This window comes from Papaver somniferum, chromosome 10 (assembly GCF_003573695.1).
Source record: "Papaver somniferum cultivar HN1 chromosome 10, ASM357369v1, whole genome shotgun sequence".
NCBI lineage: Eukaryota > Viridiplantae > Streptophyta > Magnoliopsida > Ranunculales > Papaveraceae > Papaver > Papaver somniferum.
In genome coordinates, this window is record NC_039367.1 from 51,227,779 (window position 1) to 51,246,117 (window position 18,339).

The 18,339-nt window shown below is 36.4% G+C and overlaps 1 protein-coding gene across 1 annotated transcript; it reads right to left on the bottom strand.

Annotated features, from left to right (window-relative positions):
* Nucleotides 1-11,500: 11,500 nt before the first annotated feature.
* LOC113317005 lies at nucleotides 11,501-13,560 on the bottom strand. Its single transcript, XM_026565164.1, has 4 exons — nucleotides 13,438-13,560; nucleotides 13,224-13,342; nucleotides 12,968-13,129; nucleotides 11,501-11,878 (listed from the first exon to the last, which is right to left on the bottom strand). Exons 2-4 carry the CDS (start codon nucleotides 13,338-13,340, stop codon nucleotides 11,804-11,806), a joined length of 354 nt encoding a protein of 117 aa, XP_026420949.1. The 5' UTR covers nucleotides 13,341-13,342; nucleotides 13,438-13,560; the 3' UTR covers nucleotides 11,501-11,803.
* Nucleotides 13,561-18,339: the final 4,779 nt, after the last annotated feature.

An 18,339-nucleotide genomic window follows, 5' to 3' on the forward strand; every position in this document is an offset into this window, starting at 1 on the left:
GGCTAATTTTAGGAGAAGAAGAACCAATATAGACTATTTACAAAACAATATGGGTATATGGCTTACTGAGAGAGAAGATATTTGTGAGGAACTTAAAAATCATTTTTCTAGTATGAGCAGATCTTCTAACCCTCCTGATGCAGGTCTTATTTAGGAGATATTACAAAATGTATTACAGATGTTGGGAATGAAAGGCTCACAACTGCCCCATCTGATGATGAGGTAAGAAAAGTGATTTTTGAAATGAAACCTTGGACAACACTAGGACCAGATGGCTTCCCACCTGGCTTTTACCAGCTAATGTGGGAAACAGTTGGACCTGATGTTGTGAATATGGTAAGAAGTTTTTTCCACTCTCACAACTTACTCAAATAGATAAATCATAATTTCATTGCTTTGATCCCTAAAAATAAATGCTCTAAAAAATATATTGATTTTAGACGTACAGGCCTTTCTAATGTTGGTTACAAAATTATTACAATTTTTTTGGCTAATAGATTGAAACGTGTCTTGAACATGATCATATCACCTTCTCAATCTGTTTTTGTTATTGGTAGACAGATTCAAGATAACATAGTTATAGCTCATGGGGTCATACATTCTATGAAAAAAACTAAAGCCAAGGATGGAGTAATAGATATAAAATTAGATATGTTTAAGGTTTTTGATAGAATATAATGGAAATTCTTACTAGAAAGCATGAAAAATCTTGGTTTCTCTTATGCTTGGTGTGAAATGATTAAAGAATGTGTATCTACTGTATCAACTTCTATCCTCTTAAATGGAGCTCCAGGTAACATTTTCCATCCTAAAAGGGGTTTACGACAAGGTCATCCCTTGTCTCCGTATTTATTTATTGTCTGTATGGAAGCATTGTCTAGGAGTCTTAGTTAAGCTGAAAATGAAGAACTTATTCATGGTTTCAAAGTAACTAAAAACTGCCCTGTTATAACCCATCTATTTTTTGCATATGATTGTTTAATTTTCATCAAGGCAGGAAAAAAGATGCTAGAAACCTAGCAAGTATTTTTGAACAATTTAGTAACTACACTGGCCAAGCTGTTAATTTTGACAAATCAGCTCTTGCTTTCAGTTTTAAAGTTCCTCCTAACATGAAAAATGAACTAGATGACATTTTACAGATTAAGAGAATGTCCCTGCAGGAAAAAATATGTTGATGTGCCTTTACTTCTGCAAAAACACAAAGCTGATTCCTTTGCTCATCTCATGGAAAGTTACTCTGGCATACCAGCTCCATGTAAATCTATTTTCCTTGCTCCTCTAGGTAAAACTATCCTTACCAGTCTGTCTTAGGGAGTATGGATAACCACCATTTAGCTGTTTTTCCCATGCCAAAAAGTATCACAAATAAAATGCATGCAATCTGAAGGAATTTCTGGTGGGGAACACAGGAAAATGGAAAAGGTCTATACCCAAAAAGATGGAGTGATATTTAACTTCCTAGAATTCTTGGTGGTCTAAATATTAGAACATCTGATCTTCTAAATCTAGCCTTACTAGCCAAGCTTGCTTGGAGAATGCTAGAGCAACCAGAAGCCCCTTGGGTCAAAATCCTAGAATTTAAGTATTTCAATAATTTAATTAAACCCTCTAGTTGATATCATTCCAAAGCAAGGATCTCGGTTTTGGGTAGGTATCTGTCGAGGCTTATAAATTGTGAAAAAACATTACATCTTAGAAGTTGGTGATGGAAGTACTATAAATTTTTTGAGGGATAACTAAATTCCAGGAATTCAAGGTCCTCCAAGAGCTCCTATTATTGCTATGAGCCTTTCTCATGTTAATCAACTGATTGATAGTAATACTAAAACTTGGAGGTTAGATATGTTGAATGTTATTTTTGATCATGCTACTGTTGCTGTTATTACTGAGATTAGAATTCCTATCTATGGTAAGGATAAACTTAGGTGGAAACCAGCTAATAATTGGCAGTTCTCTGTTACAACTGCTTATAAAGTCATCCTTAATGACTATCTAATTAAACATCCCGCTAAAAATAATCTTAACATAGCATGGAACTCTTTCTGGAAGGTTAGGCTTCCCCCTAGAATACAATATTTCATGTGTAAATGATTGCATAATTGTATCCCCACTAAAGAATGGTTAGCTAGATATACTCAACAACAGGATTCAGTTTGTTTTTTGTGTGGTAAATACTCGGAATCTTTGCAGAATCTTTTTTGTTGACTATGAAATTACTGAAAAGATATACAATGGTGTTAACCCAAATATATACAATTCTCTGAAGAACCTAAACCTTCATTCCTGGTTGTGTGGTTTGTTTGACATTAACTCCTCTCAAATCCAGGTGAACTATAAGGTATTTACAGAGGTAAGTTTCATTTCTTGGATAGTTTGGAAATCTAGATGTGCTAAACATTTTGACAATGTGCAAGTGAATGTATCCTCCATTATTAACTTTGATGATGCATTCATTAAAGATTCTGGTGCTTATGGATTTGAACTAATCTGTAGAAACATTTCAGGGATCTGCAATGGAATGCGAGGAGGATCTGGTGAAGCCTTAAACCCTGAACAAGCTGAAGCTAGAGTTATACTTGAAGCTGTTTTGTGAGCTAAAGAACAAGGAAAGCTTTCAATTCACCTGGAGAGAGACTGTAGCAATGTGACCAATGCTTTGAATGAGAAATTTTCAGCAATAAAGTAGACTACTGCAAATTTAATTTTTGACGCACTATTAATCCTAAGAGATTTTGATTTTTGGTATTGCTCTCATGTCAAAAGAAAAGCAAATAATTTAGCAGACAAAATTGCTAAAAAAAAGCAATGTATGAAAACTTATCTTCTCTCTCAGTCACAAATATGCCTGTTTGGATACATGTTTTACTCCAACATGAACAAAACAGTTTGTAGTATCTCATTCTTAATAATATATTTATCTCATTTCCTATTAAAAAAATATATATTTTTTAGTGACGTGCAGGGGTGGGCTGTTTTTTTTTAATAGGAAAGGATGATTCATTCATTTAGAAAAAAGTGATTACATAATGTTTTGATCATGCTGGATCAATGTTTTGATCCAAGCAGGTTCATTATTAAGCCAACTAAAGCAAATAGACTGAGATCTTGCATACTTTGCTAAAGAATCTGCTATGTGATTTGCATCTCTGTGTGCATGAGTGCAAACCCAAAACTCAAAAGAACTGAGAATATAAAGAATGTCTTGGACAAGATTTTGTGTTCTTCATTTTATTGTTATTGTCTTTCCATTAATAGCTGATATCACATTTGAGCAGTCCCCTTCCAGATGTATCTTCCTCCAACCCTTCCTTTGCGCCCATTGAACCGCTTCCAACAGTGATTGTGTTTCAGCTTGCTCTGGACCACAGCTAGAGATGCACCTCCTCGCAATCCATAGCTGATACCTGCAAAGTCTCTACAAATTAGACCCCATCCTGACAATACAGTTTTATTTATATGTGAAACATCAAAAATTAATTTTATAGACATCATTTGCTGGAGGATGCCAAGTTTTACTGATCCCATTGGATACAATAATATTAAGAGCTTGACTATCTCTGGTTCTGATCCAATCATTGATCTGCTGAATAATGCTCCAATCATTGATCAGTAATATTAAGAGCATGACTATCTCTGGTTCTGATCCAATCATTGATCTGCTGAATAATGTTGTTAGACACCTCATAACTGTTGAAAGCTTTATCATCAAAAGTTTTTGCACATCTAGCTTTCCATATTGATCATAAGATAAAGCCAACTTCCTCATCTAGTTTTCGCATGGGATGGGCTGTGAAGAGGCTGTTTTCTCTCTCGGTTTTAAGATTTTTAGTCTGTTAAGAATTTTTGAGGAGAGAACAATCGTTCTTAACAGACCGAGAAATGAAATGGTCCATGAGAGATATCTGAATTTCAAGATCTTCCTATCAATAATATAAATAAAGTTCCCAGCTTAGAATTATAAGTACAAATGAAGGTTTACATTAGTCAACTAAATATATAGAAGTCGTGAATTCATAATTTAACAAAGCTAATCACTCTGGCAATATCAAAAGAAGATTTGCATATCTTCTTGGCTCTCATCTAATAGGGGATGCACCGGAGCATGATAGTACGAATCAGAGAGCTTTAAAGTTTCATGTCCCCATCACAGCCTAAGGCTTAAAACTCATGGGTTGAACCTGTATAGTTATCGGCTCTAGATGCAACACATGGTTTCCATAATCTTTGTCTCGCCCAGGAGTATCCTGCACATCCCCTTGAAATTAGTCCAAAATAATGGAAAGCTTATTCGTGAACACCCATTCCGACTAGCATTCACATTCATAATTGAGTTGAATTGAATTGAATAGCAGTTTCTCTTGTAGATGGAAAATTCATTTCAAAAGTGGAATGACATGTAGATGTCCATAAATGCCACCAGACAAAGCAACAAGTGTCTTTCTCATTCGAAACAAAATGGAGAAATGATGCACGCAAAAATATGAGGATAGTTAGAGAACATATAATTTTAGAAATCAAAGGGGTATAGAGGACAGCAATAACCATGCAGATTTTGTGAAACAACACCAAGGTTCTAAGCAGTTGCATTATTGTTGCAACCATGATCCTAGACACCTTAGCGCCTCTCAACAACTTCTTTTTCAAGGCGCCTTCTGCCCATAAAATTGCAAATAAACAACTTCTCGGAGCATTTTTTTTGAAGGTAAAGGCGTTATTTTTTTTGGTAACAGTAGAAATATCATTACCACGGAGACCTAAGCTTGAAAGAAATATATTCTAAATCTTCAGCACTCACAAAAAGGGAGGAGACTGGGAGATGATTTTGACAGCTCAGTAACTATTGTCCAAGTAAGAGTGTCTACCGAAGAAGCAGGTACCCAATTTGAGGAAATCTTTCTTTTCTTTCGATTGACACCTCAAGACACTGGAGGGGTGACCACCTCACCTCACAGAACACTTTTAAAAAAAACATAATCAGCACAGAACACTTTTAAAAAACATAATCAGAAGAAATACAAGAGATGGTATTTGCAGAGAAACGATACATAGTATTTCTACTATTGAGAGGGGAAAAATCAGATGCAAGGAAAAGAAAAGAAACCATGAGAATTCATTCAAATAGTTGATAAACATAATCGACGGCCACCAATCCATCTAGAATGCATATGTTAGCCGTTCAAGGTCACCAACCAATGCATGGTAACCTTTGGACCAATGTCAAAACTGGTTTTGGCCACGCCTAAACCGCGCCAAGGCATGCCGACCATGCCACATGTGCCAATGGCATGCCTGCCACCTTGCCGCACCCAAACCATGCAGCCTTCCCTTTGCGAAGGCTTGCAGCAATCGACAACCACCTTTCCATATAAGATGCAGATCTTAACCATCCAAGGTTACCAGCTAACGCACAACAACCTTTGGCCCGATGCCAAGCCCTAAGTGTGGTCGCGCCCAAACAATGCCAAAACCCTAGCTTTTGGGCGCGCCCAAACTCTGCCATATGAAAGCCACGCCATGCTTTCATGTCACGGCTACCAAATGAAGAGTTGCAATAATCAACGGCTACTCTTCCTCGCAAGATGAAAAATCTCGACCGTCGAAGGTCACCACCAAGTCTCCCAAGATCAACTTGCCAAACAATAGTAACATGCTATATGATTCCACGAAAACACTCGAGACATCAACACATGTCACAAACTGGGGGATGGTCATTGGGTATTGGTTTGGTGGTTTACAGCGTGCGGCGTACACTACGCCCTTTACAAGACAGTGTCATAAGGATGAGGAGGTTAGTAAATACATAGAGTAATGGTGAAACGCTTTTTTTTATGGAACATCAATTCCAGGCGTTACCGGTTACCACCTTCTCCCATTTACTCATCTGTTTTCCATTTCTTACGAGACCATAGTACGTTTCAATTTGACTTGTATAAATAGGTCTTACATATTTCCACCGAACAACAAGTTCAAGTCAGGAGCATACAACACTCAGAAAACATTTGCTAGCTTTCCATATGTTAGCTTCCCACTTTCTGATACAAAGAGTAAAACAACTACTCTTCTAGAATAACCTACTCTGGTCTCAACACTCTCTTCGCTTCCCTCCCCAAAACCAACCCTTCTCCTTCACTTTTGTGACTGAAGCAAGTATGGAACAGCCATTTCTTGGTTTAGGCCGGATTTGTACAGATTGATCTCTCGAATCTATAGTACTCCCTTGCAGTATATTGGTTAGGGTTTAAACTCGTTTCTCACCCACACACCCGAAATTACCAAAATCATCAGAAATCATTTTCACCCTCAAACAGCCATGTGTCAAATACTGCAATCAATATATTAATTATTATTTCCAACCATAAAGAATAATATTCTTTCCCAGATCTTAATATATTCCATTACTCCACATCATAAAGAAATATTTTCTTCATTAAACAAAATATCTTCAAATATCTTTTATCATAATTGATATCTTGCACATGGTCTCCACATGCCGTGGCACACTTCTATAAACGCCATGGAGCATTTCCACATAGACCCAATTGCAAATAACCAACTCAATGATTCTTCATCTTTCCTTTTCGTCTTAACCCATCAAATGATATCATTTCTCCAGCATAATTCCGCATTTTAGTCCATAGAGCTTTATTTTCTAAAAACTGCAAAAATAAATGAAATCATCAAATATGCACAAAGAACTAAACAAATGTAAATTTGAGTAGTAAATATGTAAAAATTATGCACTTATCAATGGCAAGTTTCTTAGAATCGTATTTGGCTGGTAACGATCTGAGAATTTTCATCATAATGTCCTTTTTAGGAATAGTCTTACCCAATGCAAAAGATGGATTAACAATTTCAGATACTTTGTGACTAAACTCATCAAATGAATATTCATCAGCCATACAAAGGTTTTCCCAATCGAAATTTAAGTTTTGAAGACTAGCTTCTTTTTCAGAGGTATTCCCTTCTAATAAAGTTTCTAAGATATCCCAGGCTTCTTTAGACTTAGTGTGCATAGTCAGATGGTGCTGAAATTTGGGGTAATGGCATGGATGATAGCATTTAATACGTTAGAATTTTTCTTTGCAGCAAGAATCTCGGCAGCATCATATTTACCAATATCCTTTAGAACGGTATGCCTTCTCCTGAGGAGATTTGGGATGTGGTGAAAACAATGAAGCCAAATAAACCACCAGGGCCAGATGGGTTCCCAGTTTTTTTTTAAAAACATAACTAAGGCTGCACGAATAACCCGGTGTACCGGACTTGAACCGGCCAAAAAAACGGTACCGGACTGTACCGGTGTAGCCGGTACAGGGAACGGGACTGGGAATTAAGAACCGGTCAACACCAGGTACAGGGACCGGTTCTGCTAGAATTCCCGGGATGTACCGGACCAAATTACCTGTTTAGTTTTGACCCTTGGATTAATTGAATCATATTCGTTCACATTAGGTTTTTTTGTTATACTTCAGTCTTCAACTCACTAATCTCATTCTCCGTCACATACTCTCGATCTTTTCTCCTCCTTTTTCTTTTTCTTCACTTCTTTAGAGAACTAAATCACCAGTTTCACCACCATCACTCTATCAGATCAGTCAACACCACCACCACCAACACATTCTTCTCCACTGCTTTTTCTTTATCATCACTCTATCAGAGCAGTCAACACCACCACCACCACCACCTTCTTCTCCATTGTTTTTTTTCAGTTACTTTAGAAACTAATTGCATGTTTGATTTTGGGTTTTTTCGATTTGATGGAGAAATTGAATATGAAGATTTGGTGTTTTACAGCATTTGGAACCTTGGGTTGGAGTCGAATTTGTTATTATGAGATAAGAAGAGAAATACTAAACATGATAAGGGTTTGCTGTGAGGATCTCAGAGAAGAATTAAGTGAAGAAATTTAAGCTACTGTTGTTGAATCGAAGATTGGTTACGATGAATTTGGTTCTACAACAAGGAATTAAACTTGATAAATGGAATTCGAGATGATCTTGATGATTCTGAGAAGAAGGATTTGATGATGTTGCTGGCTTGTTGTTGATGAATGATTACATAAAAGATGATTTTGAGTTGTTATCTTATAGAGAAACAATGTATTGGAATTAATAATGGATTTACATTGATCTTGTATGTGTATGAATGGGTAAGAATATCAGCATAGCCAACAGTTGGGAGAAGAATTTGAATATATGGGGTTTGCAACAAACTGGTATTGATTCATGTTGCTTTGATTTGTAATACTGAACCTGACCCTAATGATATTCACGTCAATTAATTTCAATAGGGGAAAATTCTGTTTGTTTCTGTTGATTTTGGAAGTTGATTTTGATGTTGTAATCGTTGATTTTGGAAATTATTTTTGTTAATTGTGTTGTTGTTGTAATAGGTAAAAACCCGGTACCGGTCTTGTACCGGACCGGTACCGGAGATACAGATACAACACCAGGTACAAGTACAGGTACCGGTCCTCAAAATGAGGTACAGGTCAACACCAAGTACAGGAACCAGTTTCATAAGAAAATTGGGTCGTACCGGACCATGTGCAGCCCTAAACATAACTGGTGTCTAGTAGGAGATCAACTGATAGGCTTAATTCAAGAGTTTTGATTTAAAAAAAAAACTAAATCCGGATCTGAATAAAACCTTTCTTTTCTTAATTCCAAAAACAAAAGAACCAAAATCTCCCTCTACTTTAGACCAATTAGTCTATGCAATATCCCTTATAAAGTTATATCTAAACTATTAGCTAACAAAATGAAAATCTCACTTGACAAACTAATTTCGCCTTTTCAGACAGCTTTCTTGTCTAACAGACAAGTTTCTGATAACATCTTAGTGGCTCATGAGCTGATTTATGCTATTAATCATAAGAAATCAAGAATTGGGGGGGTTGGGTGTTAAGATAGACATGTAGAAAGCTTTCAACATGGTAAGTTGGGATTTTTTGTTAAAAGGAATGGAAAACCTGGGTTTCTGCAAAGATTGGTGCAAGCTAATCCAACAATGTATCTCAACTGCATCCATTACAGTTTTATTGAATGGAAATGACAGAGTTTTTTAAGCCATATAGAGGACTAAGATAGGGGGATCCACAGTCCCCCTATTTATTCCTGATTTGCATGAAATTTTTTTCAAGATACTAATAGCTAAACTAAAAACAAAAGAAATACAGCGCATAAAAATTAGTAGGAACAACACTCCAATCAATCATTTATTTTCGCAGATGATTGCATCATTTTTACAAAAAATTTTTGCAAATCTGCAAAAATTTGTTGAATGTCTTGCATGAGTTTAATTTAGCCTCAGGAAAAATGGTAAATTTTGAAAATCATGTATTTTTTTTGGGAAAAAAAACTCATCCAAAACTTACAAGAATGATGTCAAAATTTGTAAAAATAAAGAAAATTGACATAAAAAGCCAATATCTGGGAGCTCCCTTCTTCATTGACAAATCAAAACTAAAAACTTTTGATTTTATTTTCAGTAAGATGGAAGAAAGAATAAAAGGATGGAAGAGTAAAGTTCTTATCCAACCAAGTAAACCGATTCTTAACAAATAAGTTCTTTTTAGCTTGCCAATTTACCAGATGGGATGCTTTAAAATGGCAAGAAAATAACAGCTAAAATCAATTGCATCTAAAGAGACTTTTAGTGGAAAAAGAAAGTACATGCCAAGGGCCAATATATGAAGTCTTGGAAATATATGTGTAAATCTACAGCCATGGGGGGATTAGGTTTTAAAAATGCTGAAAAATGAACCAGACAATGATAGCTAGGCTTTCCTGAAGATTACTCACCCAACCAAATTCTTGGTGGGTTAAGCCGTTTAAGAAAAAATATTTTAAAAATAAATCAATGTTTTACATCAAGAAATCTGCTAATTCGTCTTGGATATGGAAATCTGATTCACAAATTTATTTGTTGGGAGGTTAGAGACGGTCAGCCCATTAATATTTGGACTGACCAATGGATCCCTAATCTCGAATTTACTCTTGATCACTTTGTTCTGAAAAGAGCAATGAGTTAAGACTTGTATCAGATCTGATTAATCCTGATACACATAAGTGGAACCAAAAACTAATCAATGAATCCTTTCCTCACATAATTGCACATTCTATTTTGAATATCAATCTGTTTTTAGATAGGGGTGAAAACTTAGAACAAGATAAACCTAGATGGAAATTAACTAGGAATGACAACTTCACAGTAAAATCCCTTTATGATAGACTATGTGGAATGCATGATATTAACAGAGATAAAGGGATTATTTTGGAAAAGATTCTGAAAAATATGAATGTCGCAAAGAATAAAATTGTTTATATGGAAATGTACGAACAATGTCCTACCAATGAATTAGATTCTTTCATGTTATATGCCTGATGTAGATGAAAATTGCATATTCTGTCATGATCATATTGAAACTTTAGAGCATCTTCTCTTTGAATGTGTGTATGCTAAATCAGTATGGAATCTCCCTCCTTTCTCAGGGGGAGTTAATAAAAACACTATGCATTTGTCATCTAAGGAACACTATAACCAATGGCAGGTAGGAGGAGACATTTCGACTGAGACAAGTGCAACTAAGTGCTGGTTCATATGGAAGGAAAGGTGCAACAGAGTATTTGAAGCAAAAGTTACATCCTCGCTACAACTTTCAATCATAAATCAAAGACACATGAACTATTGGAGCACTACTCAAGGAAATATGGACCAGCAAACAAGTTGTACTAACTCAGTAGCATAACAAAGTGTCCCCTGGAAGTTACCAGATTCTAAGTGCGACAAGATTAATTATGATGCCTCTTGGGTATCAGATGTTAATAATGCTAGTTATGGACTAATTATGAGGAATGATGCAGGTGATGGAAAGGCAGGAAAGTCTAGAATCATTGAAGCTTCAAGCCCTGAAAAAGCTGAAGCTCTAGCTCTTCTACAGGGTGCTAGAGGGCCAAAAATGAAGACATGTCTAGTTTCTGGTTGGAGGATGACCGTGAAAGATCGGTAAATTTCATCTGTGGAAAGGAGATTATGATGGAATGGAGGAATCAGAGAATTCTGGAGGCTATGAAGATATTGGAAGCATTTAATAACGTTCTGGGTTCCAAATTCATCCACAGAACTGACAATTCAGTGGATGACAGATTAGCCGTGGAAGCGAGTAATTTTCAAGTTTTAGTTTTTAGTTTTTGGAAAGAAGATATGCTTCCTTCTTTGATAACCTTATTAGTTTGAAAGAAGGTAGTAGTACCAATGTATCAGGCAGAATTGTAGGTTTGTTGTCAAATGATCACAACAGGGCATATCCTGTAGTGATAACTTGACAACATTACACCTACTTCTCTGCTCTTTCGCTTTTATTTCTGTGTACTTTGTTTCAGTTTTCTTTTGGTAATATATTTTCATCTGTACTATCAAAAAAACGAGTAAAAAAATTTATTTGGCAATCAGCTCTACCAGTGAAAAAAACAAAAATAAAATGAATTGACACTAGAAGAGAAATTAAATGGTTCAGATGAGATTGAGTTTCAAGATCTGCGCATCAATCATATAAATATAGGTTCCCAGTTTAGATTATACTAGATTAGACAAATATATATAGAGAGAGAACTTGTGAAATCATAATTTAACAAAGCTATACTATAAGCACTCTGGCAATATCAAAAGGAGATTTCCATATCTTCTTGGCTCTCATCTAATAGGGGATGCACCGGACCATGATAATGTCAAGTTCTTATTTAGTAAGTACTTCCCTAAAAGAACCATCAGAGAGCTTGAGAGTTCCATGTCTCCATCACAGCCTACGCTTAAACTTGGGTTGAACCTGCAACGCATGGTTTCCATAATCTTTGTCTCGCCCAGGAGTATCCTGCACATTCCCTTGAAATTAGTCCAAAATATTGGAAAGCTTGTTCGTGCAGATGGAAAATTCATAATTGAATTGAATAGCAGCTTCTCTTGCAGATGGAAAATTCATTTTAGAAGTACAATGACATGTAGATGTCCATAAATGCCACCAGACAACGCAAGAAATGTCTATCCCACTCGAAACGAAATGGAGAAATAATGCACACAAAAATATGAGGATAGCTAGAAAACAAATAATTTTTAGAAATCAAAGGGGTATAGAGGACAGCAATAACCCTGCAGATTTTGTGAAACAGCACCAAGGTTCTAAGCAATTGCATTATTGTTGTAACCATGATTCTAGACACCGTAGCGCCTCTCAACAATTTTCTGTCAAGGCGCCTCCTGCCCATAAAATTGCAAATAACCAACTCCTAGGAGCATTTTTGTTGAAGGTAAAGGCATTATTTTTTTGGTAACTGTAGAAATACCATTACCACGGAGACCTAAGCTTGAAAGAAAAATATTCTAAATCTTCAACACACACAAAAAGGGAGATGATTGACAGCTCAGTAAGTAAGAGTGTCTATCGAAGAAGCAGGTACCCAATATGAGGAAAGCTTTCTTTTCTTACGATTGACACCTCAAGACACTGGAGGGGTGACCACCTCACCTCACTGAACACTTTTAAAAACATAATCAGAAGAAACACAAGAGATGGTATTTGCAGAGAAACGATTGAAAGGGGAAAAATCAGATGCAAGGAAAAAAAAAAAAGAAACCATGCGAAGTCATTCAGCCTAGGACAGGATTTAATAGTCCCAAAGTTGAGACCAAAAACGATCAAAGGATTGAATAACTATGAGTAGTGACTTCCTAATAAGCTAATTTTCAGTAGTGACTGCCATTTGAGAATCCCATGATCATCCTCCCAACTAGTGTGTTTCAACCTAAACATATCAGCCTCACATGTGTTTAGCGATATCAAATAGTTGATAAAGCAGAAAGGTATAAAAAAATGGTGAAGCTTCAACAAGAATTCTACTGGGTAGGATCTAACATTCAAACAAAACAAGGAGAAACAGGATAAAAGATGGTGCGGTATATATACCTCAAAAGGGTTCCACCCACGTAAGAAGTAGCTGTAAAGACAACCAAGAACTACACCACCTGCTACACTAGCAGATAATAGCTGAATCATTTCAATATCAACCTCTCTATTGATAGCTTTTGTCCTTTGTGCAAGTTTAATTTTATCAAGACCTACATCACCCTAGAGACAAACAAATAAAGATGATCCAAATCAAAATCAGAAATAAATAAACAAAATTGATTTTTAAAATAAAATGAAGGGAATAAAAAAAAACCTGTTTTTCTGTGGATTTCTCAGCAAAAGAAGAAAACGTCCTACTAAAACCCTCTTTTCTGGTGGAATTCTTAGCAGTAGTCAACATCCTAGCGAAACCCCTAAGTTTGTTTGCCATTTCTGCAAGACAAATTAGAAAAAAAAAATCAATTTTGTTTCTTTTAACCCTAAATTATTCATGAAACAGAGATGATGAGAGACGAAGAGAAAATTACCTGGCAGTCGATGGGAAAAACTATTAGATAGGAAGAAGAGGGAGATTTCTGAAACGATTTTGACGATTGAATTAAAAACCCTAAGAGAGAAGAACCAGCCTCTATTTTAGATCTAGTCTGAAACTAATCCCTTCCTTTATATATAAGCAGATAGGCACACATGGTATCGAATATGATACCATGCACTCCATCTAATCACGTTAAGTTACCTTTTTCTATATGACCGTCGGATCATGACATCAATCACACTACTTAATGATTGAACAAAATCCAGAGATGATGCCACATCTGATTTGCTGCACCATGCAATCAATTTAGCACCATTGTATATTGCTAGCTTGCTTACCTAGCATCTGGATTCTAAACCGTCAAACTATGTGTTTGGTCTTTCGATCTACTTCCAAAGTCAGGGAACTAAGTATGCACGCCCGTACACATACCTCCAAATCCAGCAGAAATCACGGAACTATAGGTATGTGTATCCGTTTGCGTACCATAAAGTCTTCGGTATGGATCAAGAGCTTGTTTTGCACACAACTTCTTCGTCTGAACTCGAAATGACCTCATTCTTTTTACATTCTTTTCCTCTTTCAATCCTCTTCAATATAGTGATGAGAAGTCTTTAATTTAAATGAGTTAATCTTGGTATTTGGCCCGTCTACGATGAATTGTCTTTTCAATGGTGCTTAATCGGTTCCCTGTTTTTGGAGATTCTCCCATCTCGCTAACTCTTCTAACATTTGAGTCGTGCCTTGTATAAAATTATTGTGCATTTGAGGTCATATTCTCAATCAAACTAGTTGCTTGCGAGATTGTCTTCTTAGTGAGTGAACCAACAGCTGCTGCATCAATCAAATTTCGTTGTTCTAGAAGTAATCCCTCATAGAAGTATGGAATGATGATTGTTGGGGATATGTTGTGACGGGGACAGCTTTCCAATAAATTTTTGTACCTATCTCAGTATTCATAAAGAGACTCCTCAGTAATTTGACGAATACTATTAATCTTTTTACGAACAGATGCTGCCTTTGAAGCAGGAAAATATTTCTTTAAAAGTAGCTTTTTCATCTCAGTCCACGTTGTAACATTCCCCGTAGAGAGGTAATACAACCTTTTTTCTGTTGACTCTATTAAGGAGAATGGGAAAGCTTGCATCAAAGTTGTATCACTGTCTTCGGTACTTTGCTAACACTTCTCATCTTTTGTTGAAATTTCCGAAGATGACGGTTCGGGTCATGATATTAACCACACCACTTAATGACTGTACAAAATCCAGAGATGATGCACACATGGTATCGAATATGATACCATACACTCCATTTAATCACGTTAAGTTACTTTTTTCTATATAACCGTCGGATCATGACATCAACCACACCACTTAATGATTGAACAAAATCCAGAGGTGATGGCTGTTGTAGTATTTTTCGTGCGGTGAATAAGAGTTCGTTACTCGGACTTGAAAAGATTTTTAAAACAAAAATATATACAAAATTGTCACAGGATCAAGAGATACTAGGACTCAGGATTCCACCATAATCATTCATATAATTAATATATTTATTTCCAAAACAATTATAGCTCACATAAAAATAGGGACTCTAATTCTTGCCAAGGTAGATTTTTAGAAGATTAACTGTAAATCGAAAGCATGGCATATCAAAAGTACTAAGACCAAGCATAAACCATCAAAAGAAATGACAATCAATTAAGAAAAATCATAAAACTATTTATAAAAAGTGCAAGAAGTCATAATAAATTATTATATGCGTGAAATATGGCTTCTTCCATCATCCCAGTGTTGGGGTTTAGCTAATCATAATAATCATATTCTCAAAATATATTTGATGCTCAAAGTATGATTAAAAGAGTTAAAAATTATAAAACATTGTTCTGAGACTCACATAAGGCGTCCAGAGAAGAACGACAAAAGATAACTGCAGCTAACTGCGACACTTCGCTGATGCTGTTGACGCTGCTGAGAATAAGTATGCCCTGGAGAGTCTGTTCTTCGTGTTCTTGAAGATTTTTAATGGCAGCAGCAGCAACAGGTGAACATTGATGTTTTTCCTTCTTCTTCACTCCTCTTGGCTCTGGCTCGACCCCAAACTCTTGATCACCTTTCTATGACGTAAACCCACTCTTATATAGCCCTCAAATCCCCCAAAAATCTCTACTAACAGCGACCATTCTTTTTATTCTTCTCCGCATGCAGTTGAGAGAAAATCTCTCCTGTGACTCTCTACGCGTGCTGTTAGCTATGAAATAGCAACTAAACTATTCTTAGGACTTGAACAGGACCAAATACATGTATATCCAGCGTGAAAGTCTCCAAAAAATTTCTCACAAAATATTTGAACGTGAACAACAACATACGTGTCCTGTTTGGAATTTGATTTCTTCTCCCGGTCATTCCAGCCACTTATGGCCCTTAAAATCACCCCTGTTAGCTTCCTATAAGTCCATAGAGTAAGCCCAAACATTTCCAGCCCTTTAATCGCACTATAGCTCCTTCAAAAATTCCGATCAAAAACTGCCAGTTAACAAACTCACTTTCCCGCCAAAACTTCATTTGAAATGTGAAGAGATGCCCCCTATCCATCTCCAGTGTCCCTTTAGCAGCTGCCTGGAAATGGGTCACCCCTTAGTAATTAGGTTACCCCTTATCCAAAATTGAGGGTCCGTATAGTGAGTTTTCTGGGACATTTTCCGCACTTTTTCGGGGTTCCTCCGAGGTATTTCTGAGGTGCTTCCGGTATTCTATCAACGGAGGTCCAAACGCCGCATTTTCAGCCAATTTCGCCGCAAAACCTTATTCTTCTAAAAACACCTACAAATAAATAAAATAACCAAATAAGTATAGAATCGAGCACTAACACTATATACAATTGAGATATATTAGACACATAAATGCGTCTATCAAATACCCCCAAACTTATTATTTGCTAGTCCCGAGCAAATCAAAACTACAAAATAAAATCCTAACTCATTGTCGCAGGCATCGTCGATTGCATTTAGCGTATGCAATAAGCCTTTAAACCCCTAGGTGGCCCTAGTGGCCGAGTTATAGTCTCGGGAGGGCTTACAAGAGATATACCCACAAAACCTGTACTCCAGACCTTAGCTATCTACGCAGAACCTTGGAAGGCACTAAAGAATCTCCTTGGTTGGCATTCTTATTGACTACAGGAAGAAGTACCCTGATGCGAAATTCCATTTGTTGTACACGAGTTTGCACTCAAGCATACTAAAATTCATATAAAGTGACAGAGCTCTACTCAGATAGTTGCACTATGGACATCATATTCAGAGTCAAAACTAATCACATGGATAGATCAAGAAGATTGATATAGAAAAACATATATGGTTTTGATGTTTACTAAGTGAACGGCGTTTCCCATATCTGTCTGAAGGCCTCCGCCAAAATGAACCTATCCTAATGGATTGAGATATTAGTCTGACTAATATCAACACACTGGCATATACAAGGGTACCAGTGGTCGATAACCTAACCCTAGGTCAACACAACTGGCATATACAAGGGTACCAGTGGTCGACTTTATTGAATTTATTCCTTTTGGTCAAATGGTCTGGTCTCAATATATTTTTTTTTCTTTTGTTGTTGTTGTTTTTTTTTTTTTTTAAATTTTTTTCAATTTTTTTTTCATGGTATCTCAATCACTCTAATTCACCCTAGCATTGGTAACAACTTGAATCGTGTGCCCCACCTAATCACTAAGAGAAACATAGTTTAAAATGAAAAAATAAAAATAGAAGTGAAAAGGACTCAACGAAATATGGTGAAACTATCATGTTATTTCTAACACCTGAGCTCTGTGCTTTTATGAATAGACTCTATAGATGTTTCCATCTAATCAGATTGGTTCCTCAACTCCTACAACCAACATGCTTCCATCCACTTAGATTAGTTAGTGCAATCCTCAATAGACATAAATTTCTAAGCTCTGGAGTTTATTTATTCATACTGCAACTAAAAAGTTTCTCCCATACCCCCAAACTTAAATCTTACATTGTCATCAATGTTTTAAAGATGAAAAAAGCATGAACAAGGAGAAACTGTTACCATTTGAAGCAAAAGAGATAAGGAAAGATATTACCGTGTCGCATGAATATTGGGTTACCTCCCAAGAAGTGCTAAGTTTAAAGTCTTCATCCAGACTAAGCAAGGATTAGTTAACTCGAACCGTATAACAGTAGCCGGAATAACTGTGGGTCTTTAAAACCAAAAAGAGCTGACAAAAGGAAACTGCAGTGAACCAAGAAAATGTACAAGACTAGCATGCCCTTAACTAGTTTCTGGATAACTATCGCTAATTGCGGTTGAGGTTCAGGTTCTATGAAGGGGTCTAAATAGACTATTTTCCTCGGATGCATTTCCTCATAGGTAGGATCCAAATTATTAGGTCCTAGAGTCTGGAAAAACTCAGATAAGAACCTGGAATCACAAAATAACCTAAATAATTTAGGATCCTCTAAGTCAATTAGGTATGACTTACATAGTTGACCACAGTCAGAGTAGTGGTCATTCTGAAGAAAATGTGTCGATTCTAATTTCCTAAAGTACTTAGGCTTAGTCTCAGAACGTAATAAGTGACACATTGGAAATCTATACGTTCCCACAATTGGAAGAAAACTATTTGGTGGGAAAACAAAGTCAATCTGGGTATCATAGCCTGGGCAAACCACATCAACCAGAGGATGGGTTTCTAACGACTGAACTTTTTTCAGGACGTCATTAGGTTCGGGAAACCTAGTATGAAGATAATCTTGTAAGATGGTTGAGGCATGGATATCAAGTCCTATGTGAGGGGACTTTCTGAGAGTTAAAGGTAAAGCACTAGGAAAGTGATAATCACCCCCAAACTTAGAGTTTTCAGTGTC